This window comes from Mytilus galloprovincialis, chromosome 13, assembly GCF_965363235.1.
Source record: "Mytilus galloprovincialis chromosome 13, xbMytGall1.hap1.1, whole genome shotgun sequence".
NCBI lineage: Eukaryota > Metazoa > Mollusca > Bivalvia > Mytilida > Mytilidae > Mytilus > Mytilus galloprovincialis.
This window is the reverse complement of record NC_134850.1, coordinates 36,475,462-36,503,039: the sequence shown is the minus strand read 5'-3', so window position 1 is coordinate 36,503,039 and position 27,578 is coordinate 36,475,462. Positions and strand designations below refer to the sequence as shown.

At 31.3% G+C, this 27,578-nt stretch overlaps 1 protein-coding gene across 2 annotated transcripts; it reads left to right on the top strand.

Annotated features, from left to right (window-relative positions):
• Window positions 1-9,415: 9,415 nt before the first annotated feature.
• LOC143056521 (D-2-hydroxyglutarate dehydrogenase, mitochondrial-like) lies at window positions 9,416-24,678 on the top strand. Of its 2 annotated transcripts, XR_012972384.1 has the most exons (8): window positions 9,416-9,761; window positions 12,975-13,172; window positions 14,225-14,418; window positions 16,079-16,247; window positions 18,591-18,880; window positions 19,462-19,633; window positions 20,223-23,738; window positions 23,776-24,678. XR_012972384.1 is itself a non-coding variant. In XM_076229604.1 (7 exons), exons 1-7 carry the CDS (start codon window positions 9,500-9,502, stop codon window positions 20,477-20,479), a joined length of 1,542 nt encoding a protein of 513 aa, XP_076085719.1. In that variant the 5' UTR covers window positions 9,416-9,499; the 3' UTR covers window positions 20,480-24,678. The 2 variants fall into 2 exon arrangements, 1 of the variants encoding a protein (XP_076085719.1); XM_076229604.1 differs by having other exon boundaries at window positions 20,223-24,678.
• The last annotated feature ends 2,900 nt before the right edge of the window (window positions 24,679-27,578 follow it).

Sequence of the window (27,578 nt, the reverse complement as noted above, 5' to 3'; positions counted from 1 at the left end):
GTAAGAAAGCACTCATTTCAGGTTATTGGAATCGCTTTTGATAGTGTGAACATTTCTATGGATAATTAGTAGTGGCAACTGTGATACTCACTTTGGACATGTTATCGGTTTTATAAAATCACTTTAAGTGGAACATGTTTAGATTCATCTATTTGCTTGGGTTTTTATGCCACACCTAGTAGTTTTTGATGAAGTTGAGGTCCAATCAACTTGATACTTAGTACACACATTCCCTATGATATGATCTTTCTAATTTTAATGACAAATTATATTTGTATGCCCCATTTATGGGCATTATGTTTTCTGGTCACATTCTTGTTGATCCCAATTTTACGCATTTTTTCCCAATGTCCACTGAACATAGAAAATGGAATTGCCATTTTCAGGTTAAAGGTTTTGGTTAAAGTTTTTGGTCAAGGTATTCTTTGATGAAGTTGAAGTCCAATCAACTTAAAACTTAGTATACATGTTCCCTGTGGTATGATCTTTCAAATGCCAAATAAGCTTTTTACCCAAATTTCACGGTCCACTGAACATAGAAAATGATAGTGCGAGTAGGGCATCCGTGTACTATGGAAACATTCTTGTTTTTCATTATAGATGTTCTGTTTTCTATTCGTGGTTTTCAACAGTAACAACCATTAAGGGACTTCAGTCTTGTTAACCCTCTAATTACATTCCATAGCTTTAAGAAACGAATTGAAATGACCGAATAATTTTGTTAGATTATCTACATTTCAGATACAACCAAAATGCCATACTTAAATACTCTTTTAATCAATTTTTGAAATGCGTATGAAAATCAGGTAGGAGTACGAATTATTCTGATTGGTCGTTTCCGGTTACGTTATCGTGTTACCACGTTTTATAAAAGACGTAACATTAACGTTCAATGAGCGATTTGTTTCATTCTACATGACAATATAATTTTCAACAATAATCCCTTCAAACAAAGAATTCTTACATCAGATTTAGCAATATTTTTCGGATAGTTATTGTGTTAATTCTAGATTTATCATAATGTTGTTGATGACGTGGAATGAAGTGTGGGAGAAAACTGACATTTCGTGTGAATTGTTATGTAATCAGTCACATTTAAAAATGATCAGTTTTTGTTTTTGAAATTGCATGTTTGGTATCATTTTTGTCCTTGCAAAAATGGACAAAATAAATATAGAACTTTAACTTTATCTGTCTTCTACTTCATTTCTTCCATTCATTTGTTAAAGAGTTCTTTTGCTGATAAAACATGTATTAATTTCCTGGGATTGTCATTCGGTCAACTTAACTGTGATGAAATTCCCATGGTCGGATTGCACAGATTGATTCTTAAACAATTGAAAAATCTAAAAGCTAAAAGGTATTTAGGTATTGTTGAATTGAAGATAATAAAAAATAGAGGGGAGATATCTTCATCGTGGGAGTAGCATAATTTCAATCAGTGAGCGATGTAGGAAATGAGGAGCAGGTTAATACACAAGATTACCGTGGCATCAAATTGGTACCGTCAGTTGTTAATTTTGCTTAATACTGCTTAGCTTTTCAAGTCTTAAAAAAGAGGAAATCCTCAAGAATTTCGTAATGATGGGTTTACAGCTTCAATATGTGTGGAAAATTTCTGCGAAATGGTAACATGGTCCTGTTTGTTCTTTGTGTTGCGCAAGATTGTAAAACTCACTACTCTGGTAGTAATGGAGTTAATTGTTTCCTGTATTTGATTTTTTTTTTACCGCAGATTAATCCACAAGGGTGACTGGGGAATAGAGATATGGTGACTACAGGTCTTCTGCCAACCGACAGAAAAACCCTTATTAAAGTGAGGCGTTTAGCTGGTTGACTTTCGGGATGTACATGTACACAGCCACGTCCGGTCTGTTCCTTTTTCACTGTGTCCTCATTTTCCCAGTAGCAGTCTAAAATTCCCCGGCCTTCATTCTAGACGGCCTCCACGGCATGTTTGTTTCAATCAGATTGTCAAATGTCTGCCATCATCGCCATTCTAAAAAGAAACTAATATAATAAATACATTAGCATGTTACGTGAAACAACCACTGACGAGGTTCATTACATGCACAAGTGAATAAAGCTAACAAAATATATGATTTGACGTAAGATCTCTCTATTTGGTTTTGATAAACTTTTGGATATAAGTCTTGTACTTTTTGGAGGAGAATCAAAAAGCTTATTATAATGTGATGAAACTAGGAAATTTAAATAACCCTGCTTTGAAGTTTTACCTATGTCTGTCCGTGTCTTATTGCTCACAGTACATCTTGTTTTTCTGCATTTAAGTGTTTTTCTTACTAGTTTGACATTTTCACAATATGATGTATTTCTTATCACTCCAAGTTATACTTGGTAAATAAAGGCAACAGTAGCATACCGCTGTTCGAAATTCACAAATCGATTGAGAAAAAAACAAATCCGGGTTAAAAACTAACACTGAAGGAAACACATCAAACATAAGAGCAGAACTACGACACAATAGAAACACAACACTAAAATGTAACACACACAGGTACGCACTATAATATATCAATAACCATTTTCCTGACTTGCCACGGTACAGGACATTTTAAGAAACAAAATGGTGGGTTGAATCCGGTTTTTTTTTTGGCTAGCCAAACCTCCCGCTTTTAAGGCAATGTTTAATTCAACATTCAAATGACAACATTACATGACTGGACTACAATGCAAATCCATATAGGACAGAGAAACACACAATTTTAGCTTTCAAAAGGTACCAGGTTTATAATTTAATATGTCAGACGCGCGTTTCGTCTCCACAAGACTAACCAGTGACGCTCAGATAAAAAAAAAGTTCGAAAGCCAAAAGACGTACTAAGTTGAAGAGCACTGAGGACCAAAAGTTCCAAAAAGGTGTGCCTAATACGGCTAAGGTTTTCTGCCTGGGATAAGAACATCCTTATTATTTAGAATAATTCATACTTATGCAAACAGTAAATTTTTAAAAATGATTATATTATAGATATACTTGACAACCGAAGTGTTGACTAACTACAATATAAAAACAAGTACATAAAACAACCTAAACCAGCACATAAAAAGTCACAGTCGAGTTAGCCGAAGAGGTCGACGCAACTAGTGACGTCGCATTTGAATTTCTAAACATTTCCAAAAATAGGATAGCATTAGGATATAATTCAAGATTAGGTTTGTAAAACTGATATAACATTTATCAATAACAATAAAAATTACAATACTAATTAATATAAAATTGTGGTAGTAATTAGATAATGTATGTCGGTGTTTCTTCTAAATCAAACTGTAAACCAAATATATCGTATAAATTTAGTTGACCCAAACTAAAATCTAATTAATGAACTGGGTGATTAATTATCTTTACCATAACACACGAATACAACAGAAAAAAAAAATAAGATTTACAACTACAAACGATAAAAAATTTGACAAAATCCGATAAGAATAACAAATATATCATCGTAACTAAATACATGAATTTTGGATAGAAAAGTACCGTGACACGTCTTATAGCTAACCAAACCTCTCGTTTGTATACTAAATACTGTATATACAATCAACTACAAAAACACGTGTTAGCGTCTCTGTTTGAAGTCTTTGTATGTTTGTTTGAATTTTTTTATCAGTCGTGTTGTATTCTTATTGTCTATTTCTTGACTCTCTCTAACTGATCTAGATACTGTCCACACGCCAAGTATCATTTATATCTTTAAAAAATATAGGAGACGTACTAAATTTTATACTTTTAAAGTACTCTTTTTTTAAATTACCATAAGAAAGTTGTTTAGAACTACTAATATTGAAATAGCACATTAAGATAGCCTAATGTAACAATCAATGTAAATGTAAAATCATCAAAATACTGAACTCCGAGGGAAAATCAAAATGGAAAGTCCCTAATGAAATGGCAAAATCAAAAGCTCAAACACATCAAACAAATGAATAACAACTGTCATATTCCTGACTTGGTACAGGCATTTTCTTATGTAGAAAATGGTGGATAAAACCTGGTTTTAACGGTAGATAAACCTCTCACTTGTATGACAGTCGCATCAAATTCCATTGTATTGACAGTGATATGTGAACAATACAAACAGACATAAAAGGTAAAAATGTCAAAAATAGGGGCACAGCAGTCATTATTGTGTTATAATCTTAATCTCTATAAAAACAAACAAATATGCAACGAAAAAGTAAAAAAATAACATACATGTATAAACCAAACATATTTGCAAAAATTAAAGACAAGAATACACAAATTTACAATAGTACAATAACACAATGACGGGATGTATAAGTACTGAGCCATGTCATATCTGTATTATAAGTGTATATGGTAAAAGTTGAATCACAGAGTGAATTGATGTAGAGTTACGGTATGGACAAAAAAGGAAAGCTCTGTATCAAAAAGTCTTAAATCTTCTACACAGAACTTTGAATTCAAAGATTAAATACTCAGTTCTTTAGGGTTTTTTTATAGACAAATAGCACATAATTGAGTAATGAGAATGCATATATCAATCGACAAAAGGTAAAACATATCGAATTTTCTGCTCTGCGTTTATCTTTACCGGAAGCAGGGAATCGATGTTTTACTGTCTTATAGTTTTTCACCTATTTGGTAAATTTAAATCCAAGACATCCTAAGTTTTGTATAAGAATGTATCACATCATAACAAGAGATTTGTTATGATGTGAAACATCATAATAGATTTTTGACTCTCCCTTGACACCATTTGCTAGTATGGTCTTGACGGAACGATGATGGTCCGTCGGAAGGGGGCGATAAATGACTGACCCGTTTTAAGAGAGAGCCAGATCTCTTGCACGTTAAAGACACCCTTGTAGATTTCGAAAAAGAGCAGGCTAATGCCGCTACAAGGCAGCACTCGCACCCGCAAAGTGGAAAGGGATTAATATAATTTGCAAAACTTGTTTCCCAATACACTCTAAATAAATTGTTTAAACTAAGAGATTTGTTTTTCTTAAAAAATTTAGAAGGGAAAAGAAAGGATATTTGATATCTATCCATGTCATAAAAATGTAAATGACCAATAAAAAACACAAAAAAGCAAAGGAACAACGCTTTTCTTGTTGTTCGTTATCTCAAAGCCAAAGTGTCAGTGAGACCTTCAACCTGGGGAAAATGCTATCATTTCACTGTATTAGACCGCCCCTATAGAAATTGATGTTAAAATACTTCAGAGTCGAGTAAGAAAGCACTCATTTCAGGTTATTGGAATCGCTTTTGATAGTGTGAACATTTCTATGGATAATTAGTAGTGGCAACTGTGATACTCACTTTGGACATGTTATCGGTTTTATAAAATCACTTTAAGTGGAACATGTTTAGATTCATCTATTTGCTTGGGGTTTTATGCCACACCTAGTAGTTTTTGATGAAGTTGAGGTCCAATCAACTTGATACTTAGTACACACGTTTCCTATGATATGATCTTTCTAATTTTAATGACAAATTATATTGGTATGCCCCATTTATGGACATTATGTTTTCTTGTCTGTGCGTCCGTTCGTCTGTCCCGCTTCACGATAAAGTTTTTGGTCGAGGTAGTTTTTGATGAAGTTGAAGTCCAATCAACTTGAAACATAGTACACATGTTCCTTGTGATATGATCTTTCTAATTGTAATGCCAAATTAGAGATTTTCCCCATTTTCACGGTCCACTTAACATAGAAAATGATAGTGCAGATGGGGCATCCGTGTACTATGGACACATTCTTGTTGATCCCAATTTTACGCAATTTTTCCCAATGCCCACTGAACATAGAAAATGGAATTGCCAGTTTCAGGTTAAAGGTTTTGGTTAAAGTTTTTGGTCAAGGTATTATTTGATGAAGTTGAAGTTCAATCAACTTAAAACTTAGTATACATATTCCCTGTGATATGATCTTTCAAATGCCAAATAAGCTTTTTTACCCAAATTTCACGGTCCACTGAACATAGAAAGTGATAGTGCGAGTAGGGCACCCGTGTACTATAGAGACATTCTTGTTTTTCATTATAGATGTTCTGTTTTCTATTCTTGGTTTTCAACTGAAACAACAATTAAGGGACTTCAGTCTTGTTAACCCTCTTATTACACTCCTTAGCTTTAAGAAACGAATTGAAATGACCAATAATTTTGTTAGATTATCTACATTTCAGATACAACAAAATGCCATACTAAAATACTCTTTTAATTTTTGAAATGCGTATGAAAATCAGGTAGGAGTACAAATTATTCTGATAGGTTGTTAATTCTGATTGGTCGTTTCCGGTTACGTTATCGTGTTACCACGTTTTATAAAAGACGTAACATTAACGTTCAATGAGCGATTTGTTTCATTCTACATGACAATACAATTTTCAACAATAATCCCTTTAAACAAAGAATTCTTACATCAGATTAAGCAATATTTTTCGGATAGTTATTGTGTTAATTCTAGATTTATCATAATGTTGTTGATGACGTGGAATGAAGTGTGGGAGAAAACTGACATTTCGTGTGAATTGTTATGTAATCAGTAACATTTAAAAATGATCAGTTTTTATTTTTGAAATTGCATGTTTGGTATCATTTTTGTCCTTGCAAAAATGGACAAAATAAATATAGAACTTTAAATTTATCTGTCTTCTACTTCATTTCTTCCATTCATTTGTTAAAAAGTTCTTTTGCTGATAAAACATGTATTAATTTCCTGGGATTGTCATTCGGTCAACTTAACTGTGATGAAATTCCCATGGTCGGATTGCACAGATTGATTCTTAAACAATTGAAAAATCTAAAAGCTAAAACGTATTGAGGTATTGTTGAATTGAAGATAATTAAAAATAGAGGGGAGATATCTTCATCGTGGGAGTAGCATAATTTCAATCGGTGAGCGATGTAGGAAATGAGGAGCAGGTTAATACACAACATTTCCGTGGCATCAAATTGGTACCGTCAGATATTAATTTTGCTTAATACTTCTAAGCTTTTCAAGTCTTAAAAAAAGAGGAAATCCTCAAGAATTTCGTAATGATGGGTTTACAGCTTCAATATGCGTGGAAAATTTCTGTGAAATGGTAACATGGTCCTGTTTGTTCTTTGTGTTGCGCAAGATTGTAAAACCCACTACTCTGGTAGTAATGGAGTTTATTGTTTCCTGTATTTATTTTTGTTACCGCAGATTAATCCACAAGGGTGACTGGGGAATAGAGATATGGTCACTATAGGTCTTCTGCCAACCGACAGAAAAACCCTTATTAAAGTGAGGCGTTTATCTGCTTAACTTTTGGGATGTACATGTACACAGCCACGTCCGGTCTGAATAGGGACGAGGCAAAATTTCTGTTCCTTTTTCACTGTGTCCTCATTTTCCCAGTGGGAGTCTAAAATTCCCCGGCCTTCATTCTAGACGGCTTCCATGGCATGTTTGTTTCAATCAGATTGTCAAATGTCTGCCATCATCGCCATTCTAAAAAGAAACTAATGTAATAAATACATAAGCATTTTGCGTGAAACAACCACTGACGAGGTTCATTACATGCACAAGTGAATAAAGCTAACAAAATATATGATTTGACGTAAGATCTCTCTATTTGGTTTTGAAAAACTGTTGGATATAAGTCTTGTACTTTTTGCAGGAGAATCAAAAGGCTTATTATAGTGTGATAAAACTATGAAATTTAAATAACCCCGCTTTGAAGGTTTACCTATGTCTGTCAGTGTCTTATTGCTCACAGTACATCTTGTTTTTTCTGCATTTTTAAAGTGTTTTTTCTTACTAGCTTGACATTTTCACAATATGATGTATTTCTTATCACTCCAAGTTATACTTGGTAAATAAAGGCAATAGTAGCATACCGCTGTTCGAAATTCACAAATCGATTGAGAAAAAAAAAAAACAAATCCGGGTTAAAAACTAACACTGAAGGTGTCATACCACCAATTAAAAGTCCCTATCTGTTCAACCAAATTTTGCAATTTTCACAGCTTTCTAAATATTTTACCTTAAGTTTAACTTCATAGAAACTAGGTATATCCTGAATTGTACAGGTGTCACCTTTCTGCATGCCAATTTTCAACATACATTCAAAATCATATAAGAAAGAAGAGAGCTCCCGAAAGGAGGTACCACTAAAAATAACCCCTGGTTTTCTGGAAATCTTAAATAAGTATACCATGGAGCGCATTGATCCTCAATTTTAAATGCAAACTCCTAGACAGGTAAAAATGTTGCTCAAAATGGTCTTAATATATTTCTCTTTCAACAAAAGTTTCATTTCTGCAAATTTGTTGGTTTGTTTAGGTGAACAATGACATCAAATGCACTATTTTTTGTCCGAGTAGGCCTACTTTCACATACGTTCTAAATTTGAGGGAGTAATTGGTGGTATGACACCTAAATGAAGGAAACACATCAAATATAAGAGCAGAACTACGACACAACAGAAACACAACACTAAAATGTAACACACACAGGAACGAACTATAATATATCAATAGCCATTTTCCTGACTTGCCACGTTACAGGACATTTTAAGAAACAAAATGGTGGGTTGAATCCGGTTTTTTGGCTAGCCAAACCTCCCGCTTTTAAGGCAATGTTAAATTCAACATTCAAATGACAAAATTACATGACAGAACTACAATGCAAATACATGGGATAACATATAGGACAGAGAAACACACAAATAATAGCTATCAAAAGGTACCAGATTTTTAATTTAATATGTCAGACGCGCGTTTCGTCTCCACAAGACTACTAAGTACTAAGTTGAAGAGCATTGAGGACCAATCCTTCTCCCCCCCCCCCCCCCGAGAATATCAAATGGTCGTCCCCTTATTTACTATTTCTATTTACTGTTCTGATAAAAAAAATACTATCATTATAAAAACGTTAGAAATTTAATTTAGTATGTACAAAAGAACGGCCAGTAGTGATCAGTAGTCATTGGATATTGTAGATCATTTAAATAGTCTTGACCTGTTTATTAGTACAAAAAAACAGCTAGTAGTCATTGGACATTGCAGATCATTCCAGTATTCTTGACCTATTTATTTGTACAAAAAAAAAAACAGCGAGTAGTCATTGGATACTGTAGATCATTAAGGTAGTCTTGACTCTTGATCCTATTCATTTGTACTAAAAAAAAACAGCCAGTTGTCATCTTAACTTCACACACACATATACGAATATCAATTATATGCTTAGGAGACATGTTACAATGTTGAACTTATTGCGGTATGTGAAAATCAAGACTTGCATGAATATATCCCAATATTAGAGGAAGTGGCGTCATTTTTCCTCAGAGCTTTCAGCTCTTTGATTTGCACTAGCTGGTGTTTGCTTACAGAACTTTCGGATTCTATTATCCATTCCCGGCCCGGACTAGGACTCGATATTAAAATTTTCAATATGTCTGCGCCCATGGATTTGATCTCTTATCAGTTGTCGAATTATCTTTACATTTAAAACTGAATTTGGTACCAGTTAGAGACAGATTACGAAAATGAAAGCTTCTTACGCTTTGAGAAGACTGTTATCAAACAATTATAGTTTACAATGTCAAACTAAAAGGACATTTTATCGCTCATTTCTACGTCAAACAGTTCCACTAACAAGTGTACGTTATCCAAATCTAAAGCGCGGTGGTTATTCAGCACTAACTGACAAAGACCTATCAGTATTTGAGAAATTGATACCTGGGAGGGTTCTGACTGGGTCATCAGAACTCGATGGATACAACACTGATTGGTTAAAAACATGCAGAGGTATAAATTTTAATCCCTTCTGGTATAATTTCTTTGTCCCAAGTTATTTTCTTATTTGGATGGCCACATCAGTGCCACCTAACTTCCTGTAGCAGGAACAATTCTGCTGAAGATTCAGGGATGCAGACCACAGCTTGATCTGGTTTGCAGGTTTGTGAACTGAATTGTACGGAAACGACTGATGCCAAATGTGATGCGCTAAAATATATCTAAGTAAATGAAAACGAAAAACAGTGAAAACAATATATAATTTAATCAATAAAGTACAACTTTTATCATGTAAAGTCAAATAGTAGAAATGAAGCATTCAATGACTTCAAATTACTCGTACTTAAGGAGGCATGTAGCTAATGCACTAATCTAAACGATGGTTGGAAAGCTTGGCTTTCCTTGGTTTGACTGAAAGTCAGTCCTCAGAGGATTCAACATAATAATCTAAAACCAGTTATATAAAATATATAAGTTTCTCGCAGAAGGTAATCAAAGGTTTTGTGACGATGCAAATATTAAACTTTACAATATAAATAAATATCTTTAACCAATGAATTCAAATAGCAAAAGCTATGCAATTTAACAAATATATACTGAATAAGCTTCATCCAAATCATCAAATAAAGAAATATGAAATATATAGTTTTAAATAGTGTTGTTCCGATGATCGGAATAAGTCGGAAATCAGTTGGGTGGGCCTGGCGATTTGGATTTTGTTTAATCGATTGTCGGTTTGCATTTTATATGCGCAGTCAAATAAATAATAACAAAAAATATCAGGATCAATGACAATAACAATGTCAAACATCCTATAATTAAAGACATAACCAATTTCCTTCTTTATAAACGTGACAAATGCATTGACTATAAATATTTGCAGATTGATGGAATATTATTTAAAATTAATAACTTTGTATAAAATACTTTCTTCCAATACCGGTAGATTCTACTTGTTACTTGAGAGCGTACATAAAATCATTCTGATTTTAGACAAAGTAATTTCTTAGCTTCATTAGAACGTGTTGCAAATTGCCTTTTATTAATGTTTTTTCCATTTGTAGCATCAAAACCGTCATATTCCTTTCCAAACTGCATGGCAAACATCGTTCATTTTTGTAAATTTTCCGAAATTTGTCCGCCATATTGAAAAATGTAAGAATCACGAATCGGATACGGTTCAACTATGTAATAATTCCGCATTCATGCAATTATAAGTTCAGACGCACAAATGACACAATTGACAGAAAAATAATGATCACAAAAGTGAAAAAAAGCATTCTACACCAATTAACAGACATTGGCTTTGTTTACTGTATATATAATGCAAATGCATTGTTTTATTTTTTTCTGTTAATCTTAATTTTTTTAAAGTTAAAAATTTTATATATCTTTTCTTAATTAGAAGCACTCAAATGTTTATACAGCTATGTTATATTGAAATTGTATTGTGAGTTACACTATTGAAATTTAGAAATGTTAGTGTCACTGTTGGTAATTAATGTTGTAATTATGAGATAAAATATGCTCAATATGAATCTTGATTCTTATTAATTAATTGTTTTAACTGCTAAATAAATAGTTATCAAAGGTACCAGGGGTGGTGTTCTCGAAAGTATCCTAAGATTCGTCCTAAGTCATCATGGTCATAGATAAGACCAATTTTATGATGGACTTAGGATCAATTTAGGACACTCTTAAGTTGTGTCTCGAAGCTATCTCAGACGTATCTTATGTTAGGACGTCATAAACATATCCTCAGTCGAAATTTTAAATCATCAAATTTATTTTTTGATAAAACATTTAATAATGACTAAACCAATTAATAAAATTGTTTAGGAATTTTATAATTACAATTAAAGAATTAAATCCATGATTTTAAATGTAATACTAAAATTATACCAAAAAGGATTGTAATTTAAACTGGAAAACAACTTGTTTTGAAATGAGAATTGAATTGGTAGTGTAATCGTAAAAACGAAGTTCAAAGTTTAAAATCATGCATTATTTCTTTATATATACGAGTCAAAACCGATGGTGCGTTTCATTTCATGTTAATCTTCAGGTAAAAAAGTGAACAAAAAGCGAAATCCAAACTTTATTATGTTAGGATGAAGATAGGATGATCCTAAGACACCTAATTAGGTGTCCTAAAGTTAGGACGAAAACTGAGATATATTGTAAATTAAGAGAGCTTCGAGAACACGACTTAGGATAAATACCTGTCATAAGATGGACTTAGGACAGGTCCTAGTCCTAAGATAGCTTCGAGAACACCACCCCAGGATTATAATTAAGTACACCAGAATATATATGAAAAGGAAACAAAAAATCAAATATGAATATATATAAACTCTACAATGATATGGAATATACACATTAGACATGTACAATGAGACTAAATGCATGATTTCATTTAAAAAAAAAATGGCAAGGTATTATGATGCGATTATAACCAATAGTCAGTTGGTTGCTGTCAACCGATTGTAATAGATAATCGGTTGGTAATTTCAACCGATTATCCAACACTAGTTTTAAACAAGGGAAATAATAATGACATAATAATTCTAACTGCCACATTCCTCCCCCCTAAGACAAACAATAAATTTCATAAATAAAGTCTGCACACTTAAATGTCTATCAAATCGATATAACTGCAACACTTATCACGCAAAATCCAATTGTCATGATCAAACATCAAATCAAATATACATCAGTTAAAGTTGAATCACGAGAATGTTCAAGGAGACCACAACACCAGTCTTGTTTACATCATGTACATTAATGATTATTTGTTGATTACAAATTGTATATGTATGAAAATTGTTTTTATATACAACTTGCAAGCATAAAAAAAAAAACTAACTTTCAGTATAATTAATCATGGTTCAACCACACCAACACCTGACACTTAAGAAAAATATAGCTCCACAAGCAAGTCCTGATACAGACATGACAGATATAAACCTGATTTTTCTATCGGTACTAATTAAAGTTTGTTAAGGTTAGATTAAAAAAAGAGACAACTCCTTCAGATAGATTGTTGCCTGTCCAAATATGTGATGGGTTTAAACAGCTTTTACATACAAGGACAATCCTCTTTGCTCCAATAACAATGAATTATACATGTACATGTTAAAAATTCATATATATACAGTAATATACATGTAAAATTACAAGAAATATGTTAATTTTATATATTCCATATTTTATATTCAATTTAAGGATCAAGTCAGGTAGTTTTGAGACCAAAGACCACAGAGGAAGTGTCAGCCATTTTGAAGTATTGTAATGAAAGGAAACTAGCAGTGGTGCCCCAGGGTGGAAATACAGGATTGGTTGGAGGAAGTGTTCCGGTCTTTGATGAAATTGTTGTTTCTACCCAGTTAATGAACCAAATTATAAGTCTGGATGAGATTTCTGGTAAAAACTTATTGAAATGATAACATTTAAAAAAAAGAATCAACAAAATTATTCAACATTTATAATATTACCATGATTACAGCTTGGTGTCTTTTGATGAATTATATTCTAGAAAGTCATAACAGGGAAAACTATTTTTAATTTTTTTTAAATTAAGAAACTTAAAACCAGATTCAATAAAAATTTGATAATCTTGAATATTTTTTTGTTCATATTAAAGTTAGGGTTAAAGTTCAACTAAATCTTGAGATAAAAATCAGATTTTTGATAAAGTGTAAGTAGAAATGTAAACAGTAGTAAAATTCAGAGATTGAATAATAAATTAGTTACAATGTAGTCAATTTCTTTGGGTCAGATTGCATATTTCATACAAAAAAAATCATTTAAAACTTAAGAAGTCTATGAAGTTTTGGAATAATAATGTTGTTTGCATGAATTATCACTTTATGCTAAATATGCAAATATCTCATCTCATTCTTTGCATGTAAAATACACAAAACAATTGACCATTTTATAACTCAATAATAGAAGTTTTAATAAATTTTGAGAAGATAGCCAGCCCCTTAGAAATCAATGAGAATACTTTTTTTGTGTTATATAAAAAAATACAATACATTTTTTTAATTTTTTTTAATGAAAATGAATTATCTAAGTTATTTCCCCTTCTTTTAATTTTAATATTTTTGATTGTTCTTTTACTATATGTTATTAAAAGTTATTGCCATATGATATTATGAAATCAAATAGAATCAACTGTTTTTAAAATGAAAAGACATAAAAATAAATTGCATTCAGAAAGTAAAATTTATTCAATAAAAATTCATTAAACAAAATCTTTATTACATTTGAAAAAGCACATGGCAAATGAGCAGTACATTTATTTGACAAAACACATGGCAAATGAGCAGTACATTTATTAGTGTCTTACAAAAAGAAAACATTTTTTTCTGTCTCGAAACAATGAACATCATTTATAAAATTATCAAGAATTATAATTATTAAAATAAAGAGATAGTCCAATATATATTTAAAAGTTGTCTCCCTATTTTCAGGAACATTGGTTTGTGAAGCAGGTTGTATTCTTGGTAATCTCAGTGACCATGTGGCTGAAAGTAACCTTATTATGCCACTGGACCTTGGAGCCAAAGGAAGCTGTCATATTGGTGGTAACTTAGCAACCAATGCTGGAGGGCTCCGACTATTACGATATGGATCATTACATGGTAGTGTGCTAGGTCTGGAAGCTGTAAGTCACCTGTTGTTTTAAATATCTCAAAGCTGATGAAAATATTTTGAATTTCTAATTTCTATGTAAAATTCCTGACCTACAGGTTTTCATATGATGAACATACATTTAAATCAGTTAATTTAATCAACTTGTTAAGATGCTTCTGGCCATGGGAATAAGATTACATTGTAGATGTCTGATGATGAAAGACAACTCTGTATGAAATTAAATGAAATGAAAGACTTTTTGGAAGTAAATGCATCAAAGAAAATAAATTTATAAATATGTATTTAATTGGAAAAAATAGTTACATATTGATTTCTGACAAAATGGTTTAAATTGAGATGTGTTAATCATGTTGTACTTGATGGTTTGCTGCTCAGTTGATACAAAATGTTAAAATTTTTATACAACCACTAAAAAATTTCAAGGTCGTATATTGGTATTACGTCATCTTACGAAGACACTTGGTTTCCGGACAATAACTTTAGTGTAAGTGAATGGATCTCTATGAAATTGAAACACAAGGTTTGAAACCAAAAAAAAAAGAATGTTAGGATTGATTTCGGGGTTTATGGTCCCAACAGTTTAGGAATTAGGGGCCCAAAAGGAGTCAAATGAACATTTTTCTAGTTTCCACACAATATTTATAACTTGTGTGTAATTGTATGGATCTTTCTGAAATTGTACCACAAGGTTCCGTATCACAAAGGGAAGCTTTGGATTGAGTAATAGGGGTAATTGCCCCAAAGGTTCATAAATTAAAGGCAAAAAAGGGACATAAAACAAGCAGTTTTCTAGTTTCCAGACAATAACTTGTGTTTAAGTGCATGGATCTCTCTAAAATTGTAATGCAAGGTACCCAACACAAAGGGAAGGCTGGGATTGAATTTTGGGAGTAATTGCCCCAAACATTCAGGAAATAGGGGCCAAAAAGGGGCAATAAAAGCATTTTCTTCTTTCCAGACAATTACTTGAGGTCAAGTGTATTGATCTTTCTGAAATTGTACAGCAAGGTACCATGCAACAAAAGGATAGCTGGGATTGAGTTTGTGGGTAATTACTGAAAGGGGGGTTAAAATTATAGCTATAGCACAGAATTGCACATAAGCAAGAAATCTTCAATTGAACAGTATTGTGCAATAGCAAGAAATCTTTTTAAAATTTCACAATATTATACAATAGCAAGAAATCTTCATTTGAAAATTAATATAAATATTTCAACCCATTTCAAATTTTTAAGATCTTCCACCATTTATTTTATGTCAAAAATTTAATCACAATTCAAATTCAGACAGAATCAAGCTTGAATATTGTGTCCAAACTTGCACCAACTGTTCATGGTTGATCACTGCAGTCAATTCAGGCTGCTCTCATAGAAGCATTTTATTCTGTCTATGAAGAAATAACATCACAAATATGGTTCCCCCTTTAATTATGTGGGTTATTTTAAAGAGTGCACCAATTTATTTCAAATAGACATTGCAGTCATTCCTTATGATTTAATTCTAAATTCCATTTAAAACTGTTGTAAGTCACGAAAAAAAACTTTCCTGACGTCACAGTCACATGACAAAGTTATGTCTATGAGATAATAGACAAAACAGTGTCAGTCAATCAAAAAACCGTGTTACATCCAAAATTAAATTATTGAGATATGAATGTACATTTTTTGCAGGTACTTGCTAGTGGGGAAGTGGTAGATTGTTTATCAACTTTGAGGAAAGATAATACAGGATATGATGTCAAACAACTATTTATAGGATCAGAGGGAACTCTTGGATTGATAACAAAAACTTCCATACTTTGTCCACAAAAGCCAAATGCTGTTAATGTGGCTTTCCTAGGTAAGACAGGCTGTTAGATTTAAAAGGTAAATGGTTCATCACTGAGGTTGTAGTGGACACAATTTGGTTTAAAAATAGATTCCATGTCCACACTTGGCTTATAAGGATCTAAAAGCAGTTAATTCTAGTTATTGCTTGAAAGACCTTTTGGGATCTTCTGGTTTTATTGTAATGATACACATGTTCAACAATTTGGAGGCAGACTTTTCATGGGCTAATAAATTAATTACCAGAACAGAAAGTAAAAAGTATTGTTTTGAGACACTTGTAAGCTGTTGTCAAACTACTGTATCACTAGCCTGTCAACACTGAGGTTGTGAGCTAGAGTCCTGTACTGGGCAGGTGCACTCAACTCCAATCTTAATTGACAAGGATTGTCAGTTTCCTACCAAAGGTCAATTGTTCACTTCGGGCACTGCTGCTTTCTCCACCATGAAATAGCATGATAATGTTGACATCAGTCTTCACCAAAAACTTTTTCAACTACTAGTCCGCAGACCAATATTCTGACATTTTTCTTATTGGTCCAAACAGAGTTTTGCAAAAACTTACCATCTTACGGTGTTTATATATCTCAACTTGTACGATTCGCTCGTGTATGTAACAATGTTTTAGATTTTAACGAGAGAAATTTATGTATTACTGAAAAATTATTACACCAGGGTTTTCGATATCACAAACTAGTCAAAACATTTACTAAATTTTATCATCGGTATAAAGACATTATTCGTAAATATAGCTCAACATGCAGACTTTTAATACGTTCAGGTATTTCACATCCAATTTTTTATGGTAATATTCTTTATAAAGCACAAAGGTGTCAGTATTCACCTCAGAAACTTACAAAACCTTTGAATAGACTTATTAAGAAGGGATATAATTACGATACTGTTGTCAAGTCATTAAAGATTGCATATTTTGGCGTTAATATTGAGTCATTGATAAGGTCTTTGCATCGGAACTAAACACATTTATTCTAAAAACAGTTGTTGGCATGACACGGGTTATGTTCTTCTCATATATGTTATGATGGTATGATACTAAACCCCTAACGGGAAGGATTGTGCCTGATGTTCATATGATGAAATCATAATCTTTCAGTCAGTTTAGTTGAAGTCTGGAGCTGGCATGTCAGTTAACTGCTAGTAGTCTGTTGTTATTTATGTATTATTGTCATTTTGTTTATTTTCTTTGGTTACATCTTCTGACATCAGACTCGGATTTCTCTTGAACTGAATTTTAATGTGCGTATTGTTATGCGTTTGCTTTACTACATTGGTTAGAGGTATAGGGGGAGGGTTGAGATCTCACAAACATGTTTAACCTAGCCGCATTTTTGCGCCTGTCCCAAGTCAGGAGCCTCTGGCCTTTGTTAGTCTTGTATTATTTTAATTTTAGTTTCTTGTGTACAATTTGGAAATTAGTATGGCGTTCATTATCACTGGACTAGTATATATTTGTTTAGGGGCCAGCTGAAGGACGCCTCCGGGTGCGGGAATTTCTCGCTACATTGAAGACCTGTTGGTGACCCTCTGCTGTTGTTTTTTATTTGGGCGGGTTGTTGTCTCTTTGACACATTCCCCATTTCCATTCTCAATTTTATTACTAGTCCAAATAAAATTTTAGTAGTCTTGGGCATCATACTAGTGACTAACCGTGCAGACTGTGTTGTGATTGGCTTAAAAACACTAATCAATCAATCAATCAAATCAGATTAGGGTGTACAGCTTCTCTTCTATATTACATGAATTGACCATGAAATTACAAACATAAATATTATTCTAGTAGGTTTTTTACCTCCACTACTATAGACAAATTTCAAATTCATGCATGCTCTTTGCTGTAGATTTCCTATGTCACAAAGGTTATGTTATTACATCATAGTTAGAAGTTAGAACCGATTATTTAATGATCTCGTTTTATTAAATACATAAATTCATAACAAATTCATAAAAAACAACTGCAGATTGGTTATGAATAGTTGATTGTTGTTTAATCCACAATCATACAGCATAATTATCTTTACTTTTCAAAGTGAAGTTTTAATTGTACCTCCTTATCATGCTTATTTTCTGCCAACCATGCACCAATGTGACTTTTGTTGATGACTATCTTAGTACTTTTATACCTTTTGAGTATTGATTATAGAATACTATAAATCTGTTGAAATATTTAGATACAAATTGTGTGGACTTTAGTGAGATTAACATTATTGAAGACCATATTTTTACCCTGGTTTTCTTATCATTTGTTTTGCATTGTTGCGTAACTGCATTATTTGTTATATGCTTCACATTATCCATTTATTGAAAAAGTACATAATTTCATTTTTTTCTGTTTTAGGTTGTGACAGTTTTGAAAGGGTTCTTGACATATTCAAAGAAAGTAAAATGAAACTGGGAGAAATTTTATCGGCCTTTGAATTTTTGGACGCTGATGCCATAGCAGTAGCTAGAGACAATCTTAAACTGTCCATACCTATTGATGACTCATTTCCATTCTATGTTCTAATCGAGTCATCAGGATCTGATGGAACTCACGATGAGGAGAAAATGAATGGATTCCTAGAAGACATGATGAATCGAGGATATGTCATTGACGGTACAGTGGCATCTGAGCCAGCCAAAATTCAGGTTTGTATACAATAATTCAAAATTTAGATGTAAAATGAAGAAGTGAATAAACCTCTGTTTGATGTTAAAGCTTTGTCTTGAAGACAAAAACAGTGCTGCTCACTTTATCTACATGTAGTATCTATAAATCTAGAAAACAAGAGAAATGAAGGAACATAAAAGATAACTATGGGAAAAATGAGATGAACATGAGGAGTAATTTCATTGATTAAAAGGACAATTTTGTAAAGCAAGCAGTCACAACACCAATTTAAAATAGCACTTATTTTCTAAAAATCTGAATAAACTTACCTATTTATCATTATACTAAAAAATTGTGATGCAGATTCATACACACATGTAAATTTGTCGAAATATTTTCTCATTCATAAAAAAAAAAATTCATGTGAATTCAATGTTTGTACTCAGTAGCGCTAATTTATGTATATAATAATCGTGATTGAGTGAATTTGTGATACGACACTCAAACACCTAAAAGTCCTCTGCACATATAAGACCACATTGCTCTCTTGTATGTCCTTTATATAAAGTTTAAGTTAATCACATTTCGTGATTTATAATCATTCCATGTATCATTTCAGTACATATGGTCTGTCAGAGAGAGAATAGCAGAAGGACTGATGCATGATGGGTATTGTTACAAGTACGATGTATCTATTCCTTTATCACATTATTATGGATTGGTTGAGGCAGTAAGGGAGAGAACTCAAGGCAATACTACAAGGGTCATAGGTTATGGTCATGTTGGAGATAGTAAGTATAAATGACATGTAACAGTTTTATATTATGTACTAAACATGCTAAATATCCTGATTTTTTTATGTGGAATTTTCCTATATTCAGACTACAATGATTTATAAACTGTTTCCTTTCTTTTGCTTAATTTCATAATGAAGTTTCAACCGGAATGAAAAGTTATTGTGATATATTTTCTGTCTATAGAAGATTAAAACTTATTGCAGAAGACAAGGAAGCCTCTATTTCACGTCTTCCTAAATGGGGGTCATGATACACTCTGGGTTTCTTAACTACTGTATTCTAAATTTTTAGAGCATTGTTTTTCTTAAAAAATAACGTTTATTCTGTAAATTTCTAATAAAAATGATTTACTATCCAAATTATCTGTTCAATATTGATTTTGATATTTTGTACATTGTATGTACTAAGGTAAATGAATCACTATTTATAATCGCATGAATTGTATAGAAAAGTAGGGGAGATAATTCACAATAATAACCTACTCTATTTACATTCAACTTTAAAATGTTATTTCTATAGCTTTTATTCTGTGTTTTTGTACTCTAAATGTAACTAGATTTCAATTACATTTGAACTTTTTTAGGCAATTTACACTTGAATGCTACTTCACCAGAATATAGTCAGACAACAATGGACTTACTAGAACCTTTCCTGTATGACTGGGTAGCTAAACGTCATGGAAGTATTAGTGCTGAGCATGGTTTAGGGTTCAAAAAGCGGGACTTTATTTACCACAGTAAATCAGAATCAGCTGTTAGAATAATGAATCAGATGAAACTAGTCTTAGATCCTAATGGCATATTAAATCCTTATAAATTGTTACCAACTGTTGTTAGATAATCATGAAAATTTAGTACTTATCGTTTACAGTTGTAATAGTCCTTTTGTCTAGTCCTTGATATACAATAAGTCTTGTTTTATTGTTCTGTTGGGTTGCTGTCTCATTAATATGTAACCCACATATCTTTTTGATTAAATCATCAATTAATGTCCCAAATTGTAGGGAAAAGTATATTGAGATGTTTTGAAATTGTGTTTTAAATTTCATCATCAATTTTCATTACATTTTTACTTATAATCCTGTTTATATGAATGCCTTACTTTTGTTAACACTTACAATTGTATTTAAGATTCTAAATTTGTATTATCTTCATTTCATATCTATATTATTTGATGAGTGTTTAGAAATTTCAAGTACTGTAAATTCAGAAATTATTGCAACGTTTTTATCAATGTTAATAATGCAACTTGGTGATTATGGCAATAATTAGAAATTGCATTCTAATATCTCTTATACCTGTATGCAGATTTCGCTGAATTAACAATAATAAATCTTGCATTTTTGTCTATTCTTCGTAAAATGAAATAATAAATGCACACAATTATTTTTGAATTTACGGTATTCTTTAAAGTGCTATGAGATGCAATATGTTTTTTAATTTCATAAATATACGTACTACTAGAGTCCTGTGGTAGTGTAGTGGCCTTGGTTTGGAAGATCAATGGTTCAATCTGTGGTCTTTTCAAACCAAAGATATTAAAATTGGTATTTGCTGTTTCTCCACATATCACCTAGCATAGATCAGGTCAAGTTATAATCTTAACAATGTTTTCATATAGTGTGACATGTCTTTCTGCTGACCTTTGTGAGATAACTTGTTAAGAAAACTGGCTTAGCTTTTGTGTAGTACAAAACAAGATTATTGATCATATCACAATGATATCAACCTAAATATGCATGTAATATTTGCCACTGGATGTAAATATCCACCAATCAAAAGGCAAAGCAGATTGAAAGCATTGTATTTCTAACAAGGAATGTTTGAGTAGCAACACTATATTGTTACCCTTTCTAGCATCTTATATAATCAGATAATGAAATTTTATCATTGTAAGCCTTGGGTTTTTATCTTTGTAGAAAATGTGTATGTCAGTCCCATGAATATTTTTACCTATATAAATTTCTTGAAGAAGAAAAATTTGGTAATGGGCATTGAGGAATATTTGTTTATCTGTTTATTTTTTTAATGTTTTTTTCTTATGCAGATATTATTAACATTAGTTCAGAAATATGTTAATATAGTTTTGTGCTATTTTGTTACAATATTTTGTAACATTTGCATGATTTGTTATGTATGATTCAAGTGATAGCCCTTTCCAGAAACTAATTTTTGAAATAACAATTTTACTCAAAATTATAATTTTAAGTTGATTATCTCCCTTTTCAGAACATAGAATTGCTTTGTGGCAGTGAAGCTCAAAGAATAGTAATCTTTTGGCAGTTTTCAATCCCTGTTAATTTAGAGATAATAGTTGAATAATATGAATATATACAAATTATCAATGGAAATTTTTCTTCAAACTTACTTGTAATCTAACTCAATTATTTAAACATTTGTAAAGCTACACAATGTTTTCTAATTTACTTCACAACCTTGATCTTCACTGCAGCAAACTGGTATTTTTACCACTATATATACTTTTAGCATACTTTTAACCTAGGAAGCAATTTGCATAAAATGATAATTTAAAAGTTAGAGTGGGGTTTCGGAAGTAAGTTTCTGGAAAGGCCTATATTCCAAGCATGATATGTGATATTGTTAAATGTTATATATATATATATATATAGATATAAAAAGATAAATTTTGGTGACTAAAGTTTCATGTAATTGTTGGTTTTAGTACCATGAACTTATACATGTTTCAATAAAATGTCAATGAAAATATAAAATTTTAAACCTCCAAATTTTCCATTGAAAAAGAGTGTTAGAAGAATGCTAACTTAAGGATGTTTTTTAAAAAGCTTTTTGTTTCTCTGTCTGCCTCTTTATCAAGGTTCATTTGTTTTGCCTAAAATTTACAACAACAATCTTGTCAGTTTATAAAATGTGTCTGATCCAATACTATTTACTCTTTTAGTTTACCAATGAATTAAGGGAGTTCGATTCTCAGTTAAGTAATTAACATTTCAAAACACTAGTTTATATAGATAGGGGATTAATAAAGGAATCCAAAGAGCAAAAGAAATATATAGGTCATTGTGCTTGTTTTCAAGATATTAGCCATTGAAATTTTGGCGGGAAAATATTCTCTCTTGACTTTTCATAGCTTTATCATTGACAAGTTAAAGTTCTCAAAAACTGTTAAAAAGTAATTAAAAATTTATAAGACTTTAACAGATGGCTTATCATTATACATGTAAAAGATTTACAAAAAGAAAAATGGGGGTCTCCGGGCAAATTTTTTCAAGGCATTCAAATGGATAAAACCAGAGGATTCCGAAAATCTGACAAAAAATCTAAAACATGACAAGCCAGCTTCCTTAAATTCTAGGTAAAGAATTCACTATAGAATGGGAAATAACTCATGTAGGAATAAATTTGAATGTTAGTTGCTTTTTGCATGTATCTACAAAGGTTTTTAATTTCAGTACTTTTTTTATTTTTATTATTGAATGTATTGTACACTGAGTTTAATTCTGTTGTGCATTTTATTTCAATATTATGTCAGCTTCATGCAAAACATTTTTTAGAAGAGTTAATTCAAAATTATATTTTCGAAGGAGTCAACTTATTTGAGTCTATCTCAAATTTTAACACACCAAAGATAATGTATTAACTGCATATTTTCTTTAGCTACTTAAGAAAAAGTGTTTCTCAACAAAATTGAAACTAGTCAATGACCCAATAAAGCTTTGTTAATGATGGAACAATATATTTATATAGCATTTTATTTTTCACTTCACAAAGCAAAGCAATATTTTTACATTGTCTATTTCATTTACAATTTTCAGCAAATAATATATATTTTAGATTTTGCACCATTGTAGTATTAGAAGAATAAGAATATATAGCAAGCCTGTTTTGTTTCTAAGCTTGTGCATTTTGTTTTCATTCCAAAACAAGTTTAAATATATTTTATATAAAGATACCTTAAATGTTTTTATATTTATATGCATTTACCTTAAATGTTTTTATATTTATATACAAATGCATAGGGACAATCAATTACCACATACATTTTGATAGTGCACATAAAAAAATAAAACTGCATAAATCAAAGTAAGAAGGAAGAAATATTCTTTTAATTTAACCATAAAGTGCTTATTTGTTTAAAATGTTTTGAGCATCCAGAAGTGATGTTTATTAATGTTATAGTATATATATATTATTATTAGTTACATGGTGTTAGTGACCTTATACAATATATATGGGGTCAGTAAATTCCATATGGGGTGAGAGTGGATTAGGTCACTAGCAAACAGTGTAACAAATTTATCTTACCAACTATGTAGTATTTCGACTAGGGGCCTATCAAAGTTATCAAGTCTTCAATCCTTAGAATTAAGATCCTACTTCCATTTGTCTATACAGAAAACAAATGCCAACAATAACAACTTTTTAGCTTTAAATTTATTTCAATCGTTCATTACATGTATCAATTTCTTCGTCTGTTAATCCTTTCAGATTTCTTTTTTGTTTTGAAAGGGAAGTAACTCAGTTATGCCAACAATAACAACTTGTTAGCTTTAATTATTTTTTTGTGCACTTATTTCAACCTTTCATCATCGATTTCATCGTCTGTTGAACCCTTTCTGATTTTTCCTCAACACTGGTTTTTTTTAAAGGGTTGTGGCATCTTTTTTGTTTGGAAAGGGAAGTAACTCCTTACTAACCCCATATGGTAACTAACTCAGTATTTTTAGGACACCCTATATCAAATATACATTGTCACCATTTGTAGTCCTTTAATCAATCATATCTCTTTAAATACATAGGAGGTAAGATAAATATACATATATATTCTTGTGATATAATAATGGTTGAAGGTACATAATTTGTAGTTGCTATTTAATTAATTTTAATTTAAAATTTTGATTTGTTGATTTAACCACCAAATTGATAATAATGTGCCATAGATTTACAAAAAATATATATTCCAGATTGTACATTGTTAATCAGAATATAATGTAGATTCTTTCTTACCAATCTTTTAACAAGATGGGTATTTGTTAAAATAAAATATGATATCCTGAAAAATGCCTTTCTTTGTCATGCCCATGGTTCATTATTCAGAACAGAAAATGATTGGTTGCTTTAAAAGGAATCCTGGAAATAAGTAAATGTAGGTAAATGATTGTACTTTGCATAGGTAATGTGATTGCCTCACAATAAAAGAAGCTGCCATCTATTTTGACATACAAACTGGAAATATACAAAATAATTTATTGATTGATATTTGCTTTTTGTCCAGTTGCAAATATTTTAAAAAGATTGAACTAATTATGTAGTGTTCGAAATAGGATGTTTTGGTCACCCTGTCTTCACATTTAAATCTTCATCGAGGGGTGATTTATATTGGCAGCCTTAGATGAATTTTGTTCTTCCATAGTTATGTTAGAAAAATGATAATTTGCATTTTGCAAAACAGCTGCTAATGTGAATTTGAACACAATGTTACTGCACATTTTACACTAGAAAAGTTTGAGAATGATGCTATCATGGTTTTCACTTTTGTCTCACATGAGTTATCCCCCTTGATCATGCAGTACTAGCTTTTCTTTGGCTCAAACAACTATAAAAAATTAAACACCCCAGTAGTCCAACACCCAAATAGTCAGACACAAGCTGTAATTGAACATCTATTTCATGTAAGAAATGGAAAAGACAATTGGATTCTAAACTGGTACAATGATTAGCTTAAATCCATTTGTATAGGGTAGAAATGCCTTTTATTGTTGAGTTTCACATTTTTTTGCTCCCGTTATTGGTAAACATTTTATTATGATTCGTCAAAATATCCTAATCATGATTTGTCATTGGTCACAAACAATTAGCTGTTCCCCTTATCTTTGGAAAGAATTTTTCATGATCTGTCAAAATCAGTCAATTGTGTTATTGTCAATGATTGTCAAAAAGGAAATGTACATTTTATCGTCATTCACCAAAAATTACAGTTAACGTCATTTGGCAGGTTATTTACTATCTTTGTGAAGAAGGTACGCACTTTAATATGAAATTATGATAATCAATTGAAGTTCTCAAACTAGGGGTGAAAAATGCAAATTACTAATAAAATAAGAAATAACATGTAAGGTTTATAACTTTTGATTTGTTGACTAGAAACTTTTAACAGAATACCCATATGAATGTAGATGTTAAAAAACATTGTCATTGAAAATTATTCATTTATTACATAATTCAGATTCTTGATGATTGATGATATAATACTGTTATTATATGAATTATGGTGTGAAAATCTTTAGATCTTAAAAAGAACTAGTACTCACTCAAGTGAACACACATTTTTGATAAAAAATAACATCAATACCAGGTCACCACTGATGAAAGTTCAGTGATAGCATATCAAAATGTGTAATCTTCTGAAAAAATCCAGAAAGAGGCTTATCACTGTTCAGTTCAATTATTATTCAGTCAGAACTCATTTATTGCTTGAACAGTTATAACAGTATTTGACCATTGAAAGGTGTCTTACCCATGGCAAAATAGACTGACCTGTTCTGGAAGAATCCATTTTAATAATTCGGTAGATATATATTATTTACCTTTTTTTCTTCTTAGTTTTTTTTCATTTCTAAATATCGGCTTTTTTAATAGTTGTAACAGAGCTGGAGGGTATCATTTATCAGTTTATGATTTCTAAATATAAGAAACATAACCCCGTTGAATTTGACAATATACGGCACTAAAACTTCTACGAAAGTTTTTATTTTTAAAGTAGTACACTAAATCAAGTACTACCAAGATAGCACTCTCTGGTATATATCTATACTGTACATAACTGCAAACATGAACACTTACAATTTATTACACACAAATATGTTACAACAATACATTATAGATTCTAATTATACATACACAGTAATTTATATATATATTTTTTTCTTCTCAGAGAAAGTAAGTTCAAGAAACTTTTATAAGAGAGGGTGCTATCTTTAAGTCAAATTCAATATACAGAGAATCACAATTTACCAAGGACGTACGAGCCGCGGTATAATTGTATTAATGTGTATACCATGTATGGGAATATGTCAGACCCCTTCTACGATTTGCATATTTGTAAAAGTCAGATATGTCTATCCAAAAGTATATGATACTTACAGTTTTCATGTTTAAAAAACAAACAGACCTACCTACCAAATCATTTAATATTTATAAACAAAGAAGGCTAAGTTACAAATAACGGAATAATAAGCTCACATATATTTTTCTTCGTAATATAAATCAACCAATAGATAATCAAGATATTTAAAATACACACTATAGCTCAGATTTAAATAACAAGATTAATTAAATTTAAGGGGAAAAAAACTCACAAAATTTCTATAATATGAATATATAATATAGGCTAACATCTAAATAATGAAAAATTTAAAACATTTACTTAAAATGTTTTTATATAAGGTAATCTGGCGCAATACCCGCAAGGGTAGTCGCCATTAAATTCTATTTAGTAGTAGTAGTAGCATTTTAAGTCCATATTTAGTACCTTGAATTTTAATGGACTGAACTGTCTGGGAAGAAACCATGTTATACCTACTATTTTAATAGACTAATCTGTTATGGAACAAATTTAGTACCTACATATTTTAATGGACTGAACTGTATAGGAAGAAACCATTCCTAGTCCATATTTAGCACTTTAATAGATATATTTGAATGGATTGAACTGTACTGGCAGAAAAAAAAACCATTTTATATATAAAAAAGATGTGGTTTGATTGCCAAAGAGACACCTCTCCACAAGAGACCAAAATGACACAGAAATTAACAACTATAAGTCACTGTACGGCCTTCAACAATGAGCAAAGCCCACACCGCATAGTCAGCTATATATACTTTATTACAATGGACTGAATGCAATATTCTCTTGCTTAATATTGTGCTAATGAAGAAAGTTAGACCCCCTTTTTACGTGT